This window comes from Macrosteles quadrilineatus, unplaced genomic scaffold (assembly GCF_028750875.1).
Source record: "Macrosteles quadrilineatus isolate MER2022 unplaced genomic scaffold, UCM_ALF_1.0 Scaffold_9__3_contigs__length_116548681, whole genome shotgun sequence".
NCBI lineage: Eukaryota > Metazoa > Arthropoda > Insecta > Hemiptera > Cicadellidae > Macrosteles > Macrosteles quadrilineatus.
The window spans coordinates 73,131,085-73,155,591 of NW_026542602.1; the positions used below are offsets into that span (position 1 = coordinate 73,131,085).

Here is a 24,507-nt window from a genome sequence, read left to right on the forward strand (position 1 = left end):
TGATGTCAATAACACATTAATGAAACTTGAGCCATGCAACTGCTGTCTTTCCTCATTTAAAATGTTTAGGACATTTTCCTACATCTCCCACTTAAGAATTTAGTTTCCTATAAAATCCTGTTCATGGATATGAAAAAGATTGTTGTGGTTAATTTGATACTCAAACACCGTTTTTTCAGGTTATCAAATTAACTAATTTATTGAGTTGTCATAGATCTTTGGGTTTTCTGTCCTGGCAGCTGGAACTTCTGATCAAGCAACATTTACTAACTCGAGAACTTGGAACAATGTTAAACATTATTGCATTCTAGCAACTGGAGTTTAGGAGATAATTATTGTATAATCTATATAAATAAAATTAAAGTTTTGTATGTACATATATTTTTTGGTAGTTTTTACGTTTTATACATTAAATAGGCCTAAGCCAAAACACGTCTCATCTCAATTTCTGTCATGGAGAAAGTATACCAACTGCTGTTCTTTAACATTCAAGACAAAGCCTGTAATATTTTACTGAGTCTGAAACTTGATTCGGTAGATAATCATTGTGCATCGTATGACCTGAACTAAAGATCAGCTTGTTTTACTCATTGATGAAGTTATACAAGTCAACATTTTCATTCTAAAGAATGTATCATAAAAAAACGTTATTGGTTCAATCATGAGAATAGTCAGTAGCGACAGTTCGAAACTGGGCTTCGCTGTCCTCTAATTATTAGGCTTTTCTGCTTTTAACAAATGATACTAGCTAAACAAACAACTTACCTTAGTCAACAACATAGTTACACAGGGAATCTAGAGCGAGACTATGTTCTACACTCTTCTTCAGATTTAACACCCAGATTCGTCCACATCGTTATTTAAATATTATGATTGGAGATAAATAAATACTCCTGATAGTGTGTTACGATTTATTATAATAAATAAGCAAAATGTAAACCTAATATTTAATAAGGAATGAACGCTACGATTCACTGGTGATAAATAAATACTCCTGATAGTGTGTTACGATTTATTGTAAATAAATAAGCAAAGTGTAAACCTAATATTTAAGGAATGAACGCCACGATTCGCTGGATGGAGGCACAGGCAGTACGTAGCCTGGAGGTACAGCAGAGGCTAGTAGTGAAGGGATGGGAACAGCGAACCTGTCCCAGGAATATCTGGAACATTGTACAACATGTGAAATCAAGGTTAATAATACAGTACACTCTCGATTATCCGAGCCCCAGGTTATCCGAGGTCATTTTAGGCCAAAATGTTAACATTTGAATTACGAAACAACTGTTCTTATGAAATCCACTTAATAAAGAATGTTTTATGTAAAAAGATGTCAATGTCATGTTTACAATAGTTTTTTACATTTATCCGACCATTCTTTCCGGAGCTGGTTTTAGGGTCGGCTAATTTAGACTACTGTACTTAGCTCAAATTACGAAATGAGAATGCTCAATACCTTATTTGGACCAGCTCGTCCGGCCCCAGGAGGGTGTCTAGTGTTCCGATTGTCCCGAAGATTGCAGCCTCCCACTCATTGAGCACCAGTTTCCTGTGAGTTGTGACATCGTCCGTAGTGTCGGAGAAGTTGGAGCCCAACATGCCTCTCAGAGCTTGCTCCTCCAGCTGACACTCCTCTAGGTGCCGGCTCCACATTGACTTTAGCCTCTCTGAGACATAAAGGCACAATACAGTGGGACCAATCATTTGAATTATATATGTTTGGTGATAAAGAGTATGAAAATTAAAAATTCACACTGTGTTCATTTCAAAAATTGTTTGTTAAAGATATCATATGATAATACAGTACCGTATCGTCTTACAACATTGGCAATGCTCGATGCAGTGGGCGTGGCTAGGTTAGCAAAGTTCCCAAGCTAGCGAATTCTGCCACAAGTCAAAATCGAGTTAGCGGGTTCCGGAGTAAGGCTGCTTTTTGTTTTTGTTCAGAGTCTACTTGTTACATTCTATTGTATGTGCTACTATTAAAAATTACTAGAGGTCGCCCAGTGGTCGAAACTCGACCAAAAATATGTAGGTAGGCCTAAAGTTGGATTTTCTTTTAGCTAGAAACGGTTGAGGTATGTTGGAATATCTTTGAGGATGGACCTTTTTGGCTCTAGTGAGTGAGTGAGCGTGATCATGTGTTCATAATACATGTAAATTTTTGAGGTTAAACTAAAACAAACAGACTGGTATGTTGTCAATTAGGGGGCGTTTTGTTTTAATTTACGAAAGAATGCTCATCTAAGATGAAATAAATTAATTTAGTATAAGTCATTGTCTGATTTATTAGAAAACATTCAGTATTTATTTAGGCTACTGCATTTTATAAACCAAACTCGAATCTTGTTACCTTGGCCTATCATATAACCTTTGACTATCAAATGGTATAACGTTTTCCTGTTTGATACCTGGTAAAACTTATCATATTGCATAAGTGAATTATTAGCAATACAATTTAGCTGTTAAGTATAATTTAAATGGGTCAAAACTCATAAAGTTAGTCTATAAAGGTTTATCTCGTCATCTCGGGAGTATATAATTCTGACCCCTAACTTGAAACTCTTAAAAGGTGGGCCTGGGCCTTGAGATATTTCCAAACAAAAAAGTAAATAATCATTATGTCCAGTTTAACATGTGTATCCCAGTCACAACAACTACATTATTTTATTAATATAATGATCTACATTAATTTTGCTAGAAGATTCAATATTTTAATATTTACTCATGTTAAATTAATTATTTTCAAAGCAACCATCACTTTATTTGAAGACAATAATTAATTAAATAACAATTCATTCATTAGCTGACTTGGAAATAGGAATCTCGTCTTTATTTCACTGTTAATATTCTCTAATAATGACAAAGAGATTATATTAAAGTAGAGTAAGTATATTTAACTATTGTCAATTAAAAGAATATATTATGCCAGTTTGTTTGTTTTGATTTAACCTCAAAATTTGACACGTATGAACACATGATCGCACTAAAATGTTCATCTTCAAAGATAACCGTATCTAGCTAAAAAAATCCAATTGTACTGAACAGACTTCTCTATTTTCACCCCACCCTGTAAATAAAACATGTGATTGTAATTTCTTCCATTTGTTTTGATTTTCTGTTTACATTTCGTTGTTATTTCGTCACCAGCATGGCAACCCATAAAGCCCATGTTAATTTGTTTAAATTTCAAATTCATTTCTTGTGCTTATTTTTGAGCCTATTTTAATTTTTAAAGGTATTCTGCACTTCTACAGAAACATATCTTTCTAACGGTATGCGTAGATTTTCCCTGCGATGCACACGAGTTGAGAAAAAAGGTTTCAAAGAAACATGCTTGCCTATTAATATATAGATAGATTATTATGATTTGTTTATTATAACTCGTGTGCATCTTGTGTCTTATCATTTGATATTTTTGCACGTTAACTATTCATCTTTGTTCACAAATTGTATTTAATATTGCTTGTTTTTCTCTCAAATGTTTACTTTTGGTCTAATTTAAAACCCCTCAACTCACGACAGTAATTGCCCATTGTTGTTTCTGTTTTGAATTTATTAGTTATTTACTATGCATGTGCTGTTTATTATAACGTCTTATTTATTATTTTTTGATAGCATATTGATTCTTGCATGAGTATGTACTATTACTGATTGTATAACTTTGTATAGCAACACTTTCCCATCCCATAGCAACTTGTACATGCAAACCACGGACCTGACAAACCTTTAAAATCAAATGGTGTTTGCATTAAATAGGCAATACATTGTTTTAATTAAATAATCAAAACAGTTAAATAATCTTAACTTAATGCACCATAGGTTAACCTTTCTCAGCTTTAAGGTCAAGATTAGATTTATTTTTGGGACTCCCACACCCCCTCATTCCTGAAAGTGTTAGCTTATTGAGAGTAGGCCTACATTATAGTTTTATTTCACAAATAAACCATTTATCAAATCATGTGCCCACCAATGACTGTGTTAAAAGTATCAATCTGGGACTGTGACACAGGTTGTCCAGCCGCAGTCAGTCTTGCCACTCTCACAGAGCGAAGGTTCAACAGAGCTGCCAACATTGCCACTTGACGTTTGGCTTCAGTCTTTTTCTGTGTCACACTCCACAACACAGCGTCTGCTTCCTTCTTCATATCTTCTTCCTAGATAACAGTAAAAGCAGTTAGTAGTTACCTACCAAATCCAATTGTACTGCTAAAAATTCGCTAAAAGCCAGGATGAGTATTTAAGGCTAAGATGAGTGAAAGAAAAGACTGAGTAAAATGTGATAATTTGTTACTGATACTAACAAAGATTAGATAGTTCTTTAGCCAGGACTACTTAAAAAATATCCAATGAACAAGGAGAACTGGGTCCGTTGACTTTCTCAGAATCGAAAAAGCAATCTTTTGATTCATAACCCCAGTTATACATTTAGGTTAAAAATTATTATTCATCAATTAAATAATTTCAGCGTAGACCAAGACATCTTGAACTATTTACATTTAGATGGTAAATCATCCCTACATTTGGCTTGTCATCAAAGTAAATATAAAACCATGCTGAATTTAAACACTGATATTGACTTGATGGAAAATTATGCATTACAAACTCTAGTCTGAACTAAGTAAAGATATTATGTTGTTTAGCATTTCTGTTAAATGCTCAAGTTTGATGTTGTACAGCTCCTAAAATCTAAGTAAACATTGACAAGTAACGATGAAAAATATACCCAAGCTGTGGTTATTTATAAATATGTGGATATATAAATTTTAAAAATATAATTTTTTCTCAGATAATACACAGCCATACCAGGGTCTCGGGAGAGCAGTGGTTGCCATTGTGGTAAAAACATTCAAGGCCACCTATAAAAAATGGCTCCCATATGAAAAATGTTAAAGAACCTACAAAATCAATATTGGAGAAAGAGACGGGTCACTACAACTTGATATAGTCATTTTAGTTATTAGAAATGAATAAATTTGCCATGTTTTGTCATACTTGAGATTGTATCTGAGACCTGTAAACATGACTTTTTTGTGGATTGACATGAAATGACCCTAACCCTACTATATATCCCTACTTTGCAACAAGTAGAAGAGTAGAAAATTTAAATTATGTTTGTAATCTACTATGCCAAGCACCCAACATTAATATTATAGAAACTTAAGTCAATTGAAATAGTTTTAGGACATTTTCTTTGGGTTTATTCAATCAGCAGTGTGGAAGAAATTTAAAGTTATAACTTTATCGAATGTATAATCTAATCTGTATATCCTTATATATTTGAAATTTGAAGTTAATATTGTGGAGGCCTGAGACACTTACCCTTTTTACTCTCTCTACTCTTTCCTGCATTTCCCTCATCCAGTTATCAATTTGGACACTAAGGTTGTGTTCTTTAACTTTCTCTTCTTCTTTCTGTGACTTCAGTCTTTGTGACTGCCTGCGTAGCCGAGCTCTTTTCTTTGTTCGCTTTGATAGTTTTTCTTGCAGACAATTGAGTTCTTCTTCTGTCATATTTAACTCATTGAAGAGTCTTGTTAGTTTCTTCTGTAAATGACAAACTTGGCTGATAAATGTATTATTTGGACATGTGAGATTTTTTACTTGGACCATCATTACTTATATCTTGTATCTGAATTAGTCAATTAGATCTACATGTTGTAAAGGCAACCAACTATACTTTTTATTAGAACATGATGTTTGCCTTTATTTGGTAATGATCTTAGGGAATGACCAGGATACTTTCATGCAAAGCTCATCTCAGGAATAGCTGTTGGCAATCCATAAAAAAAACCCATTTGATGTAAAAAAATAAGACTCGTTTGACTGACCTACAAGCATAAAATGTTTGAAAATTCTCTTAAGTTTTCTCAAAATGAAACCTGCAACTTTTAGATCAGGACCATAAGGCAAACTCTGTTAATACAGTACAGTACTTGGATGATTTTGAATAACTTTGACGGAAGAGTGTATAAAGAAAGGATAAAAACATAACTTAGTAGTGTAAAAACATAAGGGTAGTTTACCTTGTTATCTTCTACTTCACTACATTTCTTGTGCCATTCTTCTGATGTCACTGTTTTCACCATTACACCCAATGTTCTAGAACTGTTCTCTAACTCTCTAATCAGCTTGAATGCGCTGTTCAGTTTCTCTTTGATTGCATAGACCTTCAACATTAACAATGAAAGACTTGTAAGACCCAATACAATTAAGTAATTCTTGAACCACACTTACCACAAACAAACTCATCATTAAACTAATACCCTGCTAATTACCAAATATTTTGGACATCAAACTAATAATAATTTTGTAAGCATGCATTTATCTTAAGTAGAAATTAAGATGGTTAACACTAAATTAAGGTCATGAAGCACAAAGACTATTATTGTTGAAGGTATTTTTATTCAACGGGTTGAATTATTTTTTTTAAACTGAGTTCCTTCTTATATTTGTTAGGAAACAATTTTACAACAAATGCATGGAACATACTCAGCGTAGCAAGGGGTGAGTCGGTCCAGAACGTGGGTGAACTGCACTGTTCATAAGTTATAGGTACCAGAAACCAAACCAACGACAACGCTGCCTTGGGCTCTAAGTCCGTGGTGCTACAGACTGAACTAGGCCTACTGAAAAGCCAACATTGACTCAACTTTTTCAAGAGAAGAGAGGAATCAATTGCTTCTCCTGTAGATGGCAAAGAGCCTAGGGAGATCCTTCAGCCTTGATAATCAAAATTCTATTGGAAATGCTTTTGCATAAATGTAATCAACTAGTATGAGGCATAGTAGTTCAAATTGAAAGAATATGCATAGGGAGATATGGTAATGCTCAATTACTTTTAACTTTTTACAGAACTACGTCTAAAAGCAATGCTAAGTAAATAACAAAATTTACTTATAAAGTAAATAAGTAACACAACAATATATCGGCTACACAAACAGAACTTTCAGCAAAAGATTCAAAGAACACAACACTCAACATCATACCAACCCCAGCTCAATAGTAGCTAAACACCTGAAAGAAAATCATGGCCACAAAATTATTTATCCTGAGTCATTACAGATCCTCCACAAACCAACTCCAAATCTACTGCAATAGTCAAAGAAAGTTACGAAATTTATAAGCAAATTAACACTAACCCTGACACCCTCCTAAATAAGAAAGAGGACTACCATAATTCCATTTTGTTTAACCTCATTCAAAACATAGAGGAAACCCAACGATCTGGCAACACCGCACTAAAATGGCTACAGCGCAAAAGTGAAAGCGACCATCCCTTACAAACAATGACTACATCCCCTGATCATAACACTGTCACTGTCAACCACTCAGATCCAGTACAAGTCCATCACGTCAACAGTGCGGAACGAAATGTACCCTGCCGCTCGTGTCGCCGCCGGGCAACCGCGACCGCGAACGTGACCGGTTAGTGATTGGAAAATATATTGTAAATATGTACATAGTAACAGTAGTGTTTAAGAAGATACTCTATGAAGATGCCGCACTGAGCGGCGAAATGCGCATCGAGTGTTAATCGAGTGTTAACTACAAGACCTTCAGGCAAAATAGGTAAATAATTACTGTATAATACAGGTCTTGTCACTGGGTTCAAAAAACATACTTATAAAGCTTTTTAATATAACTTACTGATACTGAGTATTTATTTTACACTTACCTTAATATCATCCTTTGGTAAAGGTCTTTGCTTTTTATTTTTAGTCCAGTGATCAACCCAATCTTGAGGGTTTTCTGGCTCCTGTAGTGACTGTATTGTTGGTTGATTTACTGCTAAAGGAGCTTGGTAATTAGCAGGATGGGCCACAACACTTTGCCATGTTGATGGAGAATACGGAGGCCTATCAACGACAGTATGGAATAGCAGCTGTTGATTGGGAGGGCCTTGAACATTTCCTGAGTTGTGTGTAAAGCTTTCAGTCAGAGGAGGGGGTTGGTTTACAGAACGTCCTGAATGACCGTTCCATGGTGGCACCGGATACACAGAACTATCACTGGCGGGGGGAAGGAACTGTTGTCTAGGATAGGTTGGATTGTTAGGAAGAGTTGGCGGGGGAAACGGTGCAGGAGGGGGAACGACCAATGGCACATTGGGAGGGGGAAACCTTGGAGGAAGAGGAGGTGGAGGGATATTTAAGTTAGGGTTATGTGGAAAGGCAGGCCTACTATTAGGGAAGCTCTCTTTCCAGCGACGATTATCCATTGTTAATTGAGACCCGAGCACTGATAATTAGCCTTAAACTTCTAAACGTTTAGTTATATAATATGAATTTATATGTTACAAGATATAACTATAAAAAAAGCAATTCAAAAAGTTCAATAAAAATGTATATACACTAGAAAAGTTTGTGTTAAAATTCTAAATAACAAGCACTTAAAATTTAAAAGTAGTTCTCCGAGAAATTTCAGATATTCAACAGAAATGCAGAACAGCTTGACCATCAGCAGGTAGCTCAGGTTTGGCGTCTGCCAGGACTTTGACTGCAGCCGAGTAATCTTCAGTGTCTTTCAGTTCCGACACTTCTTCTAATGTCTTTGTGAGATCTTCGTAAGCCTTAACAAGTCGTCGCTGGCAGTCAGGAACCATCATTAAGCTCTCTTGAAGCACTTCCTCTTGCTTGCGAATATCATGGTCATCTTTACCTAAAAAGAGTGAAAAAAATCACTGATGGTACTATAAACATTGTTCAATATACCAAAATAGATTATTTATAATACCCCACCTCTCTCCTTTAAGAAAATTGTAGGAAATTATCAATAAGACTGTATTAGGCTCAAATAAAATTGCATTGACTTGACTCTTTTCCCATCTAATAGGCCTAAGTGGCTTAGACGTTGCGAGGGCATACCTTACATTGTTTATATAGACATATCTTGTTGAAATATACCCATCCCATGAAAAAAAAAGTCAGTTTTGAAAAGTCAGTTTTGTCCCCATCCCAAATATTAAAAGGAATTTTAAAAATCATACAGAATGCGTGTTCACCCGATCGATCGCTGCCAGCAAGCAAGGTGCTCGCTTCGCTGTGCGATTCGGAAGCGTACGACATGGTGCAGTGGTTGAGGGGTGTTCCAATCCACGATCCACGAGTTGCACTGGATGCCTAGATGCTTGTCTTGAATGTCTTCTCGCGTTTCAGTCAGACTTTCAGTCCATTCCGTCACAGTCAGTCGGCAGTGGTTGATAATACATTTAGATGTAGGCCCGTTAACCTTTTTCTCCTCGTGTTCTGTATCTATCGGTAGTGGTAGTATCGGTTATAGTTCTTTTAGGTTAGTTGATACTTTTTGGAAGAGTTGAGTTGATACTTGAACCTTGAACTGTTTATTGTCAAATGAAGCGAGCAGAAGGCCAAAAACAAATTGTTTATATAAAAAACCTGCTTGTAAAAGTGTAAGATTGATGGTTTAAATATTAGTGTTCATCAAACGTCATTGAATTCGATACTATACATATTGTGACAGATCTAAGAAATGGAGAAAAACGTAAGGTTAAAAAAACATATCTACTTGCTTGCATGGCATAGGTGAAATGGAAGGTTTTAGGACAATTGGGCACAGTTCTAGCCGTTAGAAATGGCTTTATAAAGTCACCATACGGCTTTTGGGAGATATGGCTTCGTAGTCTACAGTAGGTCTATGTTTTGAAATCATGAATGCAAGTTCGTCATAGTTTGAATTTTTTAAATGTCTTGCTCATAACAAAGACAAATAACAGGTGAAACCGGAGGTTTTAGGACAGTTGGACACGGATATAGACATTAATAATGGCTTTAGAAATTCAGTAAACAGCTTTTGTGAGAATACGGCCGTAGCCTACAATTTTTTTTGAGAATTATGAATGAATGCAATCGTCATAGTTAGTTTTTAAAATGTCTACTTATTCATGACAAATAAAGGGGGAAATGGGAGGTTTTGCGCACAGTTTTAGACGTTAAAACTGGCTGTATAAAGTCACCAAACGGCTTTTGTTATATGGATGTTTTTAAATTCATCCTTGCTAATTTAATCTAACATGCCTAGGCCTATAATACGATGGAACTTTTCTAACCAAACCTCTATAGCCTACTAATTAAAGCCATGTACCTAACTTACGAGACAAGCCTAGGTCAGGCTTTGCGGTTTAGTGACTGTAGGCCTAAGTATTTAAGTTATTGACCTTTGAAGTTACCTGGCTGTTGGATTAGGTTAGTTTACATTGCAATGGACAGAGTCATTAATCTAAAAGCCTATATCCTCAAAACTGTTTTTGCATAGTTTACATAGTTTTGCATAGGCCTAGTGGGTTTACTTATAGGCCTACACAATAAGTAAGCCAATAAATATTTCCTAAATGGAGCATTTTTAAGATGATCATTTAAGTTACCTGGATGCCTTTGACATTTGGCAATATTGCCATTATTTAATTACATTATAAATATTACATTATTGCATTATATAATAAATATTACATTATTTAATGTAATTTGCATTCTACACGTGAAAATTCTTTGAAAACCCTTTTCACTTGGATTAATTGACCCCTTGTTATCCCATAACAAATGTCAACTGGGCTATGCTAATATCGATTGAAACTAGGCTGCTATCAATTCGATTAGCCCTAGTATTTACCTTCATGCAATTTTTTCACCATCAGCAAGTTTGGTTGGTTAGGTTATGATAGTTTTATTTTATAATAGATGTACCGGTAGTTAAAAATATCACAGAGGATACGCGTCCAGTAACCAGACGTGGATTGCGTCCGGTAGTGACGTCACCAGGTTGTGGGGTCCCGGAACGCCATTACCACAACGATACGATGTGCGGCCAGCGTTGTTCGTGGTGTAGTGGATAGAGTGCTCGGCTAATATCCAAGAGGTCCCTGGTTCTAAACCCATCGATTTCTTTAACTTTTTGTCACAGTTGCTTTGAATGTTAGCCTAACCTATTTCTTCTTAACTGTAACTTACATCTTTTGTTAGAATTTTTGGCATTTATAATTTTATGTTATGAAAAGAATTGAACCTTCATTTGTTTTTTTTCATTATCAGCAAGTTTGGTTGGATAGGTTAGGTAATGACAGTAACTGCCGGACGCCTAATCCACGTCCTGTTACCGGACGCGTATCCTCTGCGTAAAAATATTGATTAGGCCTATTAAGTTAATCAATATTTAGGCTGCACTTTACTTGACATCCTACACTCATTCGAATGAAAATATCGATCGATATATCGATTGCTTCATTCGATATATCGTTTGGTTAGTTAGGTAGTTAACCTAACCTAACTAACCATACGATATATCGAATGAAAGAATCGAATGAAAATATTGAATCAAAAAAACCAATCGAATGAGTGTAGGACGTCAAGTAAAGTGCAGCCAATATTTTCAATCGATACTAGCATAGGCCTAGCCCAGTTAAGAAACTGTACCCACTTGATTCCCTTCCAGTGTAAAAATGTACACCAAAGCAAAACATAAAATTAAATAGGCCTAGCCTAGATTGATATTTTTGATTGATGAGGTAAAGTTTATGTTATAAACAGACATCTTGGGATCTTCTGAAAGCCCAATTCCTATTTTATCCTTAAATATTTCTCTGGACTAGGCCTAGCCTACAACTTAAGACTTGAATATAAAGAACAATCAAATATCGAAATTTGTATTTAACAATCAAATTAATATACTTAACGAATTACCTTCATCTTTGAATTTCTGAATGCGTTGTCTTTGAGAATCAGCTTCTTTTTCGTACATAACCTTTTCTTTTGCGAGACGCCTTACCACACCTGTTTTAATTTTTAATTGTTTGACACGTGGGTCGCGTTTAGGGTCATATTGTTTTGCTTCCATAGCTAAATCAAAAGAAAAGAGTAATAGAAAGAGTAGATATTTACACTATATATTCAATTTCGGCAAAACTCGGAAAATCATTCGTCTAGTAACTAACCAAACAAAACAGTATTTTTTTTTCCTTCTTATTCTGAGCTCTTATGGCTCAAGGCTTGGATAATTGCTCCACGCAGCCTGTTCGATGTCTAATGTTAACTATTACTCACTGAATCCTTCTGTGGTTGTCTTTGGGCATTTGACACTTTCTGTAACAAAGGTTAGGTTATGTTAGTTACACAGTTTACATTAATGTTGTTATTATTTTGATTGTTATGTTTCTTTTTTTTTGTTACGGAGCACACAATAGGCTTTTTGAGGTTTGTTACGTTATTTTTTTTTTCATAGATGTGTAAAACAGGTAATTTGCAAAACACAAACACCACACATGTGCAGGTGACGGTGACGTGACGTAGGACGCAGGTAGGAGGCAGGGAGAGGCAAGAAGGAAGAAGGAATGGAATCGAATTGTGGAATGAGTGAATTGGATTGATTTCACTGACTCTGACTCACTCCACTGGACTGGATCGGGGCTAAAAGACCCGAAACCGGTATTCGGATGACTGGATTGAATCAGCGGACCGGAATCTAGGCCATCAGGTGACATCACATCAGCTCATTAATTCGCACTTATTTATTTATTTAAATTAAAATTTATGAACATAAATTTATTAAAATATTGAAAATGAAACGTACATAATTGAAAACCGAAACAATATGAATTTAAATCTATATCTGTACATTTTTAAGCGGAGTCAATATTGTCATAGTCCAGTAACCAATCTTTCGTAAATACACAAAATACCATTAGCTACTTCCAAACAAAAACAGCTGTTACAACACCACTTGCGACGTTGCCAGTTCGAAGGCCGCGGCCTGGAGTTAAAGGCGGCCGTGGCGCGTTCTGGACTGAGTCTGGGTGGGAGCCTGGAAGCACTGACCAGTAGACCAGACCAAGACCAGTGCAAAGGCGGCCGTGCCAGTGCACCAGTGCACCGGTACATGTTCCCAGAACACGCCCATTGATAAGGTCAAATAATTGTCATTACTGTAAGTGTACAACACTAGCAGAGTGTAGTGTAACCGTCCTTGGCCCTTCTATGAGGTTGCTATACCTTATTCTTTTTCATTGTGCTTGTTGACATCCCTCGAACTTGCATTTTCAATGCTGAGAGGATACAGCAGGGCCGATTTACCGAATAGGCACGGTAGGCACGTGCCTAGGGCGCGAGGAAATTGGCTTTTTTGGGGGGCGCCAAAAATTTGAAAATAAAAAAAAATCGTGGTAGTATTTGCATGATATTGCGGTAAACTTCTGATAACCACTCGCGGCCGTGTAGGCATCGTAATCGTCTCCCGCGTTTGCGGCAAGATTTTCTGCAGTCAGGTCGTTTGGACATAAAATTATCGTCTTCCATGATCGAGGCAATATATGAACATATCCAGCGGTCGTGAGGAGATTATTATCATCTACCGCAAATGAGGCAAAATTCTGATATTTTTCCGCGGTCGTGAGGACATTATCCTCGTCTTGCGCGATCGCGGTCAAATTCTGACCACCCCCGCGGCCGTGAAGACATCTTGTCGTCCCCGTTGGTCGTTTGGACATAGTAGTCGCCTCCCGCGATTGTGGCAAATTGGTAATCTCCCTCGGACATATGGAGATAATCGTCTTCGGCGAATGAGGCAAAGTTCTGATCTTTTCCTGCGGTCATTTGGACATTATCATCGTCTTCCGTGATCGCAGCAATATTCTGATCATCACTCGTGGCCGTGTAGAAATAGTTATTATATCTCCCGCGGTCCTGTAGATATCGTACGTATCCCGCAGTCGTGAATCCATGGTAATCGTCTCCAGTGATTGCGGCAAAATTTTAATCATTTCCTGCAGTTTTGTGGAGATCATCATCGTCTTCCGCGATCGCGGCAAAGTTCTTGAGGTTTCCCGCGGTCGTGTGGACATCAATCGTCTTCCGTGATTGTGGTAATATTCTGATCATCCGTTGCGGCTCTGTAGATAGTAGATACCATCATCGTCTTCTGCGATCGCGGCCGTGTGTAGACATTTATTATTGTCTCCCGCGGTCACGGAAACGTCACTGTTGTCATGCGCGATCACGGAAACGTCACTGTTGTTATGAGCGATCACGGTAAATTGAAAACTCCAGCTAGAAATACAAAATTCACGGTTCAAAGATCTACCGCATGATTCCCGGATTTCCCGGTCGGTGTACACCCTGTTATATATATATATTGCAAAGGGGCGCTACTATTAGACGTGCCTAGGGCGCTGACAGGGTAAAAAACGGGCCTGGGATACAGAGGGCTCACAAACGCATTTAAGTTTATCATGCCTTACACCTTCAAACCAAATTTCATCAAAATCAAACAAAAATTACCTACTCAAGTTATCGTGAACATGGATTCATATATATACATATATAAAAATTTGAACGAATAGTGTTTTTGGTCTCTGGGGGCATCAAAATGAAAAAGTAAATCGGTCCTGATGGGCTCCTGAAGTCTTACCATGAGACCTGGTGGGTAATATAGCTACTTCCCTATAGGGAAATTCGCTAATAGATAAATAAAACTAGAATGTTAATAAATTTTTCCTTAAACACAATAGTTAAATCTTCTTAAAACTAAAGAGGGTTCATCTCCAATATATAAATATCTCTGTAGACACATTTTTTACAAGTTTGTAATAATTTTGAAGTCAATTTCCAAACATACTGAATGGTTTGAATTGCTTACAGGGTTTTGTGTGCTAACCAAGGGGTGACGAGTATGTTTTATCAATGCCATTATTGTCTATATAAGAGAGCATTATGGAATGTTAAAGAATGGAGAGCAGGGTCATAATAAAGGCTTTGGTTTCTCAAATTCTTGAAATCAATTAAGCAGTAGTGACTATAAAATAGTATCAACTGATCAATATTCGGTTTTGGTTCCGCTCTGGCAATTGGTTTATTATTTACAACTCAAAATTACATTGCTTTATGAGATGGCTATAATCAATTAATCACTCTCATATAGGATAGAAATTTGTATTTTATTTCTATGTCCTCTCTTTATTTACTGCACCCAAAGATTATCTTTATTCACTGTCCAAATGAAACAGTTTAAAATTTTAATATTCTAAAAACCACATGATAATAAAAACTGCAAGATATTATTGGTTTTTGATAACCATAAAAGTCATTGTTGGTTTTATTGTCATTTGGTTAAATTTTTTGTCAAGACATCTCAAGTTTCAAGATAAACAATTTTTAACATTGGTTTTTTAGTGCCGTATAAAATTTCTTTTGTTGTTCTTGTGAGTATAGCAGTTACCGGTACCATTTATTTAAGTACTCATTATATAATTTTTAATTTTACCGGTACAAAACAAATACCGTCGTTAATCGTTTGGAGGAAACTATGGCTGTATGACTGTCGCCGTAGGTCCCCTAAGTCTTTTACGGATTTATGTCAATCTAGAAATTGTTTTAAAAATGTTCATTACAAACATTTATATATTTTAACTTTTTGTTAGTGTTATACAGTGTTCGATTTGGAAAAATTGAGGTGTCGGAACTGTAAACTATTTATTTTTATTAGTACCTATTTATAGCAGTATTTTAATCTTTCCGAAAGAGAGGTACCCGATCTCCGTTCCGCGGTGCTCCCCCTCAAATCGAGCAGTGGTGTTAAATAATTTTAATATGATTTAAACTAAATTGTATCAAATGACAAAATCTTATTAAGTTTTTATTCCAAACTAATTCTAATTACAGTATAGAGTATACTGTGATTTTTTATATACCCTATCTATAGAAATAACCGTTTTTCCAAGGGATTAAAATTTTGTTATCGCTGCACTGAATGTCAATAATTTTGTCCTGTACATCATCAATTCAAATATACAGTGTGTTAACTGTAGACAAGCTATGACTTCTATTCTCAAAATTACAGGGCTTGCATGTGTTTTAATTTTATGGCAAATAAACATTTTCCTTTTTGTTTTTTCAGAACGTTCTTGGTGCTATTCAGTTCAAAATTCAAAATGTTATCAGAAGAACACAAATCAGAAAATATTAATGGTAAGGATGCACATTTATATTTTCAAGCAATTATTGATTTCTTGTCCCTTTAATTTAAAATTGTAACTTTAGTCATTCGTCTTCTCCTTATAATACACACCCTGTATTGGTAAAAATCTAATCAAACCTAGTAATTAATTATTAGATGGTCTTATAAATAAGTATGATATGGAAAATGTGTTAATATTTTGTAGACATTTTAGTAACATCATTTAGTCAACGTTGAATCTCATACCGGTTAAAACTAAGTTGATGTGATATTTATTAAAAATGTTTAAGAATAACTCAAGCTACACCAAGTAAACTACCGAAGTTAAAACCTTTTTTTAATATAGGTAGTATAAGTAGAATTCTACCTGCCCTATTGTAAAATTTTAAGTTTTTTTGTCTGTGTGTTTCATGTTGGTGACATTGAGCACTAATGTCGACAAAATAATTATTATTCTCTTATTTTAGGGTCAACTTTATGATTTTGCGTTACTGTTTGTTTGGTTATGAAACCAGAGTATGAACTATTGTTTATAACTAGATTGTTCTATTGAGTTTAACTAGTTTTGAAATATTAAGTGAAGTACCGTAACAAAAGACAAACGAAAACTAAAATAATAAGCCACATGAACTTTGTTTTTAACCATCCCAATCAAAATACTTTGTACAGTTATCAAAGAGTAAATATATGGCCCTCTTTAACCCTAAGTTTCTGGCTGAGAAAATAACTTTAGAGGGTCAAAAGTTATAGGCCCTACATAAAAACTTTCTAAAACTAGAAATCTGGTGCGATATTCCTTAAATAGAATTGTGGGTTGAAATGGCCACCAAGCAAAGATCCTTAATTTATTTCTGTAAAATTTTCAGCTCAATTGGTTTAGAAACTTGTGTCATTTGATCAGACAGACAGCACACATATACTATTTGTTACCACGAATACTTGAACAGAAGCGGTATGGATCATAAACATAAACAAATGACGTGTTGGTTGCCAGCCCGAATCCTATACTACTATAATAGCATTAACATATATGATTTTGACAATTCCAACTAAGCAATTTTCAATCATGTTTATTTTTGGGCCAGCTAGGCCTACGTCATTTGTTTATGTTTATGATCCATGATACCGCTTCTGTTCAAGTATTCGTGTTTTTTTACAAAGTTTGAGATTATGATACAGTGTGTTGTTGTCTCGCGAAGTGTTAGTAAAAGAATTCTGCTATAACCATAGGCTATAATAGTAAAAATTAACAAAAGACACAGTTTATTAGTGTGGATTATTGTTTTGGAAAGATCAACAAGATTCTAAAAGAAAAGAAAACTCCTTAGCCCCCTTCCTCTTTCTTAAGAAGTTGTATGCCATTAGAACATACAAAAGTAGTTTGTTTGACTCTAAGCTAAAATGTTTCTGTACCCAGACAATTAATGATGCTATCTAAAAAATGGTCGACATTTAGTAATGAGGCGAGGGTTTGGATTGTTTATCCTTAAAAAAGATAGAAACACATTTAAAAATAATTATATTGACTACTAGCTTTTTTCAACTTTACCAAACAATAAAAACCCAAATGTTGTTAGCGCTGGAGGCAAACAAGAATTTAATAAGAGATAGAGGTGCTGACGACGGATTGCTTTTGTCTCCCATTGATCTGGCGATCGGTGTGACTCAACCGCTGCAGCTGGAGCCCTTGCGTTGGTTCAACTTTCAGGATGTGCCTCTACTCATGAGGTTAACAAACTGTGGGGATACAGGTCAGTATATATATTAGGTTAAATGTTATCGTAGACTCACTTTCTTTCAGAATTTTTGAGGCACCTGGCCAAAGAAAGGGTGAAAAGGGTGAAAGGTTGCCTTACAAAAATTTTAAAAAGACCAAAGACAAAGATAGATACAAAACAAAACATTTTCTTGTCATATTTTAAGCTACAACATAATATGAAAGAATAATTTATCAAGCAAAGTAACTCAGACAGCAATGACAGGAAACTGATTAGTAATACAAGCTGTAAAGTAATCGTAACTGAAATCGTAACTAACTTATAGATAAATCAGTGTTGACAAAACTGCTCACATCACAGGTTAGCTCACATTTTCTGCCAAGGCACAAAAGCACTCAGGTGTGACTCCCTGGTCCCAACCCTCTGCAAATGATGAGGGGGTTTATACCCTTTCAATGCTCTTTTAGTTTCTCTCCTACGAACTATTTGGGTGTGTTTCTAGCTTAGGGGAGAGCTTCTTGCACTCAACATAAAAAGGGTCAATCTTCGACATATATCAAAAACATTTGAACATTTTTGACCACTTGGCACTTTTCATTAGAAGCTTTTAATGTGTACTAATTTCCCTGGCTTTAAAACTATATTTCCAAGCTCAAAATGGCCACGGTCTAACTGATCAATCTATATTGTCAATTAACTCAAACTCTCAGTCAAAGAACTCAAAGTCAACCTGTTCACCCCACAGTGATTGTCAGTGGGAAGTGGGGTAGAGAGAGGCCGTATCTCAACGGAGGTGCTCTGGAGGGAAACTACGTCTTTTCCCAGATCCACTTCCACTGGGGCTCCTCGGAACATGAGGGCAGTGAGCACACAGTGCGAGGAATCTGGTCAGTATACACAAAAACACAATTTACACTACAGGAGTCATGAATATTTAGTACTTCTAAGTCATTAACGACAATCTAATATATAGACAAAAGAGCGTCAAATTTTAAGGTCTTTTTAGGATTGCCAGGTAGAGTCCATCCTGGCACAAGAAACACAAAAACTTTACACTATACACAAACATTTCAATGCTTCATTGTGCTTGACTGCATATTTGACCTAGGAAAGTTTGTGTAAGGATATTAGAATGGTATAGGATTACCTGTTTCCGTCTGTGACTGTGATCCTACATTTGTTGTATAGAGCAACCAATTTCAAGGTTATAACCTCATCATCAGGCTCTTGTTGTCACTCTTGCGAGATCGTCGAGTTTTACAAACACACAAAAACCGGTTGCTCTATACGACAAATGTAGGATCACAGACGGAAACAGGTAATCTTATACCATTTTAGATTCAAGAAGTGATCCTGGACCAAAGAACATCAATATGAAGGATATTAGACACACCATGAGTTTGTAGGCGACACTGGGACAAAGATGAACTGGTTATTTAGCAAGGACCATTAAAAGCCCAATGATTGGTGAATGCTGGGTCCAGTTTTGAACCGTCAAAAAGCCGCTGACTTCTTTTAAGATTGAACCGGTCATCATCTGATTACTAAAGGCGAGTACTAGTTACCCATCTGTTATTCATTTTTCTGAAAAAAATCTTCCTTGTTTGAAAATGTTTTCAGTGGCAGTGAAATATTCTAATTTTGTGTACTTTGTGGTTTTGTATGTACTTTAAATGGCCAACACTGGCTACCAAATGCAACAAAATGCTAACTAATGCTGATTTCATTTTTTTTTCATGTCATATCGTAAAAAAGTTCATGGACATTTTCTATAGGTACACCAAATGTTTAATCAAGTACAAACAAAAGATTAACAAGTGAGCCAAGTATGGGTTGGTTCTTGTGAGATGAGTCCCAATAACTGGCTAGGTAGCTGAGTGGTTATAGTGCTCCCCTAATTAAAAGTTGCTGGTTCGATAGTGTGAAAAGTCAGCAGCTTTTTGATAGCTCAAAACTGGACCCAGCTGTCCCTGATCATTGGGCTTATAACAAATGATCCTGGCTAATAAAACAGCTGATATTAGTCAGTAACAAAACTATACAAGGCATCTCACAACATTCTACACTTATATTTGAGTTATATTTGGGTGTGCACCTAGGTTTTGTCCCTTTTTCAATTAGCAATACTAAAACTAAAAGTCATTCTCTTCAATTATTTTATTTCAGCTATCCAATGGAGATGCACGTTGTATTCTACAAAACTGAATACCTAACACAGGCCGCAGCCCTGAGACATGATGATGGCATTGTTATACTTGCCTATCTGTTTAGGGTAAATATAAAGCTACATTTTGTACGAATTTGGGATATTTAGTTCATTTGTGTCTTTTTTTAAGAACAAGAACCAATGTTGCATATTGAAAAATAAAAATTTTTATAGTCTGAAGACAAGTCACCAGCAAATACTGAAATACTTAAAAAATCAAAATACTTTTATTTCTGTGTATTTGTTTTTCATAGTTTTTTTGTTAATTTGATGCTGTATCTTTTAATATTGCTAATGTGTAAAAATAAATTTTCAATAAATTTAATTTTACTACCTCGACCAGACCATCAGAAAAGAATATTATTCTTTTTTTAAAGTTAAAATTAAGGCGACATCATACTCTAATACTTACATCAGTAGCAAATAAAGTAGAGTTAAAGAGTGAAAATTTAAAAACGTACGTTTTCAGGAAAAGCACTTTGCAAATTTTTTTCCCCTTTTTTCAAAACTTTTATTATTATTTTCATTTCATTAACATTTGAAGTTTCATAAAATGCCCATGGTAACGCAATATCTTTGGTATTTTTTTTTAAAAAGAGCATCTTTAGTGGAAAAACACAAAATCCTGTCACGACCATAACAGACGTTTAAATGAATATTAAAAATAGTTGATATTATTTGTATAACTATGTTTTGCTATAAACTAATTTACTTTTATGACCATTATACAATAAAAAAGTCATTGAGCTTTTGGTATATTTGGTCTTTCTAGAAAAAAATAAAAAAACTCAAAAAATTGAAAAAAAAAGCCAATAAAATCTTTTTAAGTTTGTATAACTCCGAAAAAACTTACCTGAGACCCGAAAAATCTTTATGTTTGTATAGAGGTGTGCTTCTTTTGTGTACAAAACATTGAAATATGACGATATTTTAATTTTTGAAATTCTTATGATAGAAATCATAAACGTGATGGTCAGGGACAAGCGGTACGGTCGTGAATTTTCTGAAATAATCTAAAACTTTCTAAACAATCCTTTAATTATACTGTTAGTTATAATAAAAATAAGTGTTTCAATTGAACTGAACTGTTCAAATTACAATTATATTAAAGTTATTGTCACGACCAAACACATTATAATCCATAAGGCTGGATTGGTCGTGAAAAAACCCGAGATGGTCGTGAAACTTTGGTCGTGAAATTACGTGTTATTTGTCTCTGTTCTGGCGGTAGCCCTGCACCTCATGTTCGAGGATACAAAGTGGACTTCTAGGTTAATCTAGCAATTGAAATATCTTATAAAAAAAAATTAACACTATGTCTTCTTCATCGAATGACTACGTACGGTCATGGACACACCAAAATTACAAAAAACACAATCTTTCCTTTATTAATCTTGTAATTCCTCCTTTCAACTCGAAACGACCGGCACTACAATCCTGACGTACACCCCGAACTAGTCTCTAAAACCAACTGACTCCATCGACGCCAGGCTTGCCACTGTCGTGCTCCAAAGTTGAAATTTTTTCCCAAATGGTCGTGACGCCAAATCGAGGGACAGACTTATTTTGTCATGGTAGTCAGTTTGCAATGACAATAAAATTATAATATGCTCCTTTTTTGTAAGTTTAATAACCATTGATGGCATAAAAATATGGCTTTATATATTTCGGCATGAGTTTAGTCTAAAAACAGCGTGAAAGCTGGAAAATGTACCCTAGGGACACGTCATGGTCGTGAATTTCGAGACTTTAAAAATACGAAAAAAATACCTAGAACCTATTTAAAACCAAATAAATGTGTGTAACATGTTGCCCCCGTCCCAAAAAATATTAAAACACATAATAATAATCTACAAATCCAGTATCTACGAAGTAAAAGGCCAGGGACATGAAAACGTACGTTTTTAAATTTTCACTCTAAACATTGACCAGAAAATCTGTTTAGAAGACAATAAAATTTACTTGTATAAGTGAATAAGTTTTTATTTATTTATGTTATAGAGGTTAAGAGGTAGAGAGGACTTGCAAGTCGTAACTTCGCCTCTTAAATAAAGACATTTTTCATTTCATTTCATAAAATTACTTATTGCCGCTTTATGAGATTTAATGAAAAACATTGCATCCTCTAATAAGAAAATATGCTAGCTTTACATTATGGTTTGTGCAATATGGTAACACGTGATCGCTGAATGAGTTGGTTCAAAGTTGGACCAAGCTGCTCTTGATCATTCTGCTTTTAAAGAGATTATTGTGGCTTTAGAACCAGTGGATCTTATCCATTCAACACTTACACCCTGCCCTGGTCTGTCGAGATCCTAATAATCTAACCATTAATAACTTTCATCAGTACAGCAACACAATGCTATAAGCTGAAGATCAGTTAAATTGAGTGCCATGACTCTACGAGCTTTGTTACTAAGCACAACAGTTTTTCAGCAACAGCTGTATTATATGATCACAAGATTTAACATTTTTCCTCAAACCCTACCTCGTTCCCACAGCTGCAGGCCCACTCGTCGCCCGGGCTGCACTGGTTGGCAGGACAGCTGCAAGGCGTAGCGGAGCCTCACACCTCCTCGCAAGTGTCACCTCTGCCTCTAGCCTCACTACTGGTGCCTTTCACATCAGACTACATCACGTACAGTGGGGCAGTGAAAAGCAAACAGCAATGCCGCCATTCTGTCATGTGGCTCGTGTCCCGCGCTGCGCTTGCTGTGTCTTCAGAGGATGTGAGTCACATATTTTGTAAATAATAGATTGAGGTACCTATTCACCTCCTTGATTTATTGTATTCTTGTAAGATTATTTTCAATCCATTTAGCACAAGCCTCGACAGTCCAACTATCGAGGAGTATGATGAACTGGTTTCTCTGTAACTGTAAGATTTTATTTGTTTGTATTAGATTAAATTTAGAGGAGGATCTGTTGTTTAAGTAAGTGAGTTTCATCAGTGAATTTATATAAAAGTATATAATTTGTTACTTCTTATTTAGTCATTTGGACATTTATTCAGAACCAAATCAAACAAAAGAATTTAAAGAGGAAGCAAAAGGGGGTTTTTGTCAAAGGAGAGTATTTTTGTATTTTTTGTACTGATTTTGATTTTATGGCTTGAAGAAAGATTTTTGCCAAACATGGAATGGAAATCAGAATAGCAACTCACACAGTTATACTTATACAGAGAACTGAGTTTTTTTAAATTTTAAATCTTCACAAGACATTGTACTGTACTGATTGATTTAATGTTTCTTTAAATGAAAATAAGGTAAAAAAGCTATTAAGTTTGGTTTTACCCTAGCTTTAACGTCCTGAATCCATCTACAAAAAACAATAAATTAAGGCCAAAATATTATTAGCGTAGATTTCAAATCCTACAATCATTAATTGTCAACATCAATGTAATTAGGACCGTAAAGAAAGTCTTAACACAAATTTTTGTTCCCTACAAATTTTCTTTTAAGTATTTTACAAACTGAGCCAATTGTTTTTTCCAGCTGAATTTGTTCAGATGCCTTCTGAACACAAAGAAAGAAGCTATGGTAAAGAACTTCCGAACGACAAGCCCAGTTGCAGGAAGGACTATCTTTCATGTAAACCCTTCGACAGATCTAAACAACTTGCTGTTGCCAGGAGCAGCTAGTCCTCCTTGCCATACGGTGATGGTACACTGCGCTCTTACACCATCTGTGGAGCAGACGGAGAGAACTGTGTTTGAGAAAGGGGACAGCCACGAGCTTGCAGAAGAATCGATCCGAGGCAAAAGCAAGCCAGAAAAACATACAAAGTCAAGATTACCAATTCCTGCAGCAAGACAGGGATTGGTACGAAGCAATAAAAAGGTGATAGAATCTCGGTATGCAAGTTACTTTCGACCGGACACTGCGCCTCTATACAAGACAAGACCCCAGACACCAACAGCTAGGCCTTCCACACAGAGATAAACAGATCATAATGTCTAAACATTAAATATAAACAAACCTATAAATGTATTGTAAATTGTTTGTACATTCTGTTGATATAGTAAATTATCTTTTAAAGAATTTAATTGCATTATGAACAAATTATTTCTAGTTATCATTTCCATTGTTGTAGTGTTTTGACTATGAATGAGAAATATTTTGTTGAATTTTCTTTACCGAAATTTAATTTACTTTTTTGAACTTGAGAACATTTTGTCTGATTTTTATGAAATTTGGCTTGAATGTGTAGGGCAGGATGAACTTTAATGAGTTCGCTAACCAGCATGATCGGACCATGGCAACACGGTTTTATGAGGGCTTATGTGGGGTGAAAATTGGGTTTTCACATTTTTGACCCTCAAAACACTAAATTTCCCAATTTCTCTCTAGACCATTTTAAAGAGCTTAAAAACAAATAATTTAGTATCTTCAGTTTTTTTTTTTTTTTTTAGGGTTACTGGTTACAAAGAAAATTCAAAAAATTGTAAATTGTAAATCCCTATGTTATTCTTATGGAGAATATCTTATATAATAAAAAACTTTTGCAAAACTTATGACAGCTAGCCTGATCATACTACTGGGACCAAATTACACGTGGTTGGTACCAAATGAAAGATATTTTCCTGTAGATGTGCAGGATCTCTTTATAAATTAAAATAGGCTA

The 24,507-nt window shown here is 35.4% G+C and overlaps 3 protein-coding genes across 3 annotated transcripts; 1 reads left to right on the forward strand and 2 right to left on the reverse strand.

The window, feature by feature from the left end:
* Nucleotides 1-998: 998 nt before the first annotated feature.
* Nucleotides 999-8,333, reverse strand: LOC129004347 (programmed cell death protein 7-like). Its single transcript, XM_054432911.1, has 6 exons — nt 7,679-8,333; nt 6,027-6,170; nt 5,323-5,547; nt 3,971-4,157; nt 1,457-1,667; nt 999-1,163 (listed from the first exon to the last, which is right to left on the reverse strand). The coding sequence occupies exons 1-6, from the start codon at nt 8,219-8,221 to the stop codon at nt 1,043-1,045; spliced, it is 1,431 nt and encodes a 476-aa protein (XP_054288886.1). The 5' UTR covers nt 8,222-8,333; the 3' UTR covers nt 999-1,042.
* LOC129004348 (tubulin-specific chaperone A) lies at nt 8,310-12,185 on the reverse strand. The gene is made up of 2 exons (XM_054432912.1): nt 11,697-12,185; nt 8,310-8,661 (listed from the first exon to the last, which is right to left on the reverse strand). The coding sequence occupies exons 1-2, from the start codon at nt 11,848-11,850 to the stop codon at nt 8,432-8,434; spliced, it is 384 nt and encodes a 127-aa protein (XP_054288887.1). The 5' UTR covers nt 11,851-12,185; the 3' UTR covers nt 8,310-8,431.
* A 2,903-nt stretch (nt 12,186-15,088) lies between these two features.
* Nucleotides 15,089-23,929, forward strand: LOC129003911 (carbonic anhydrase 2-like). Its single transcript, XM_054432250.1, has 7 exons — nt 15,089-15,205; nt 15,901-15,971; nt 17,538-17,711; nt 18,424-18,565; nt 19,845-19,950; nt 22,386-22,613; nt 23,379-23,929. Exons 2-7 carry the CDS (start codon nt 15,935-15,937, stop codon nt 23,823-23,825), a joined length of 1,134 nt encoding a protein of 377 aa, XP_054288225.1. The 5' UTR covers nt 15,089-15,205; nt 15,901-15,934; the 3' UTR covers nt 23,826-23,929.
* Nucleotides 23,930-24,507: the final 578 nt, after the last annotated feature.

Bases quoted from the DNA above. Each gene is read 5' to 3' on its own strand.
- LOC129003911 (XM_054432250.1), top strand. From the start codon at position 15,935: ATGTTATCAGAAGAACACAAATCAGAAAATATTAATG. The intron at 17,712-18,423 runs GTCAGTATATAT...TTCACCCCACAG, and splicing joins AACAAACTGTGGGGATACAG to TGATTGTCAGTGGGAAGTGG. The intron at 18,566-19,844 runs GTCAGTATACAC...ATTTTATTTCAG, and splicing joins CACACAGTGCGAGGAATCTG to CTATCCAATGGAGATGCACG.
- LOC129004347 (XM_054432911.1), bottom strand. From the start codon at position 8,221: ATGGATAATCGTCGCTGGAAAGAGAGCTTCCCTAATAGTAGGCCTGCC. The intron at 5,548-6,026 runs GTAAACTACCCT...TGTCATTTACAG, and splicing joins GTGAAGTAGAAGATAACAAG to AAGAAACTAACAAGACTCTT. The intron at 1,668-3,970 runs GTGGGCACATGA...TTTATGTCTCAG, and splicing joins TACTTTTAACACAGTCATTG to AGAGGCTAAAGTCAATGTGG.
- LOC129004348 (XM_054432912.1), bottom strand. From the start codon at position 11,850: ATGGAAGCAAAACAATATGACCCTAAACGCGACCCACGTGTCAAACAA. The intron at 8,662-11,696 runs GTAATTCGTTAA...CACTCTTTTTAG, and splicing joins TCAGAAATTCAAAGATGAAG to GTAAAGATGACCATGATATT.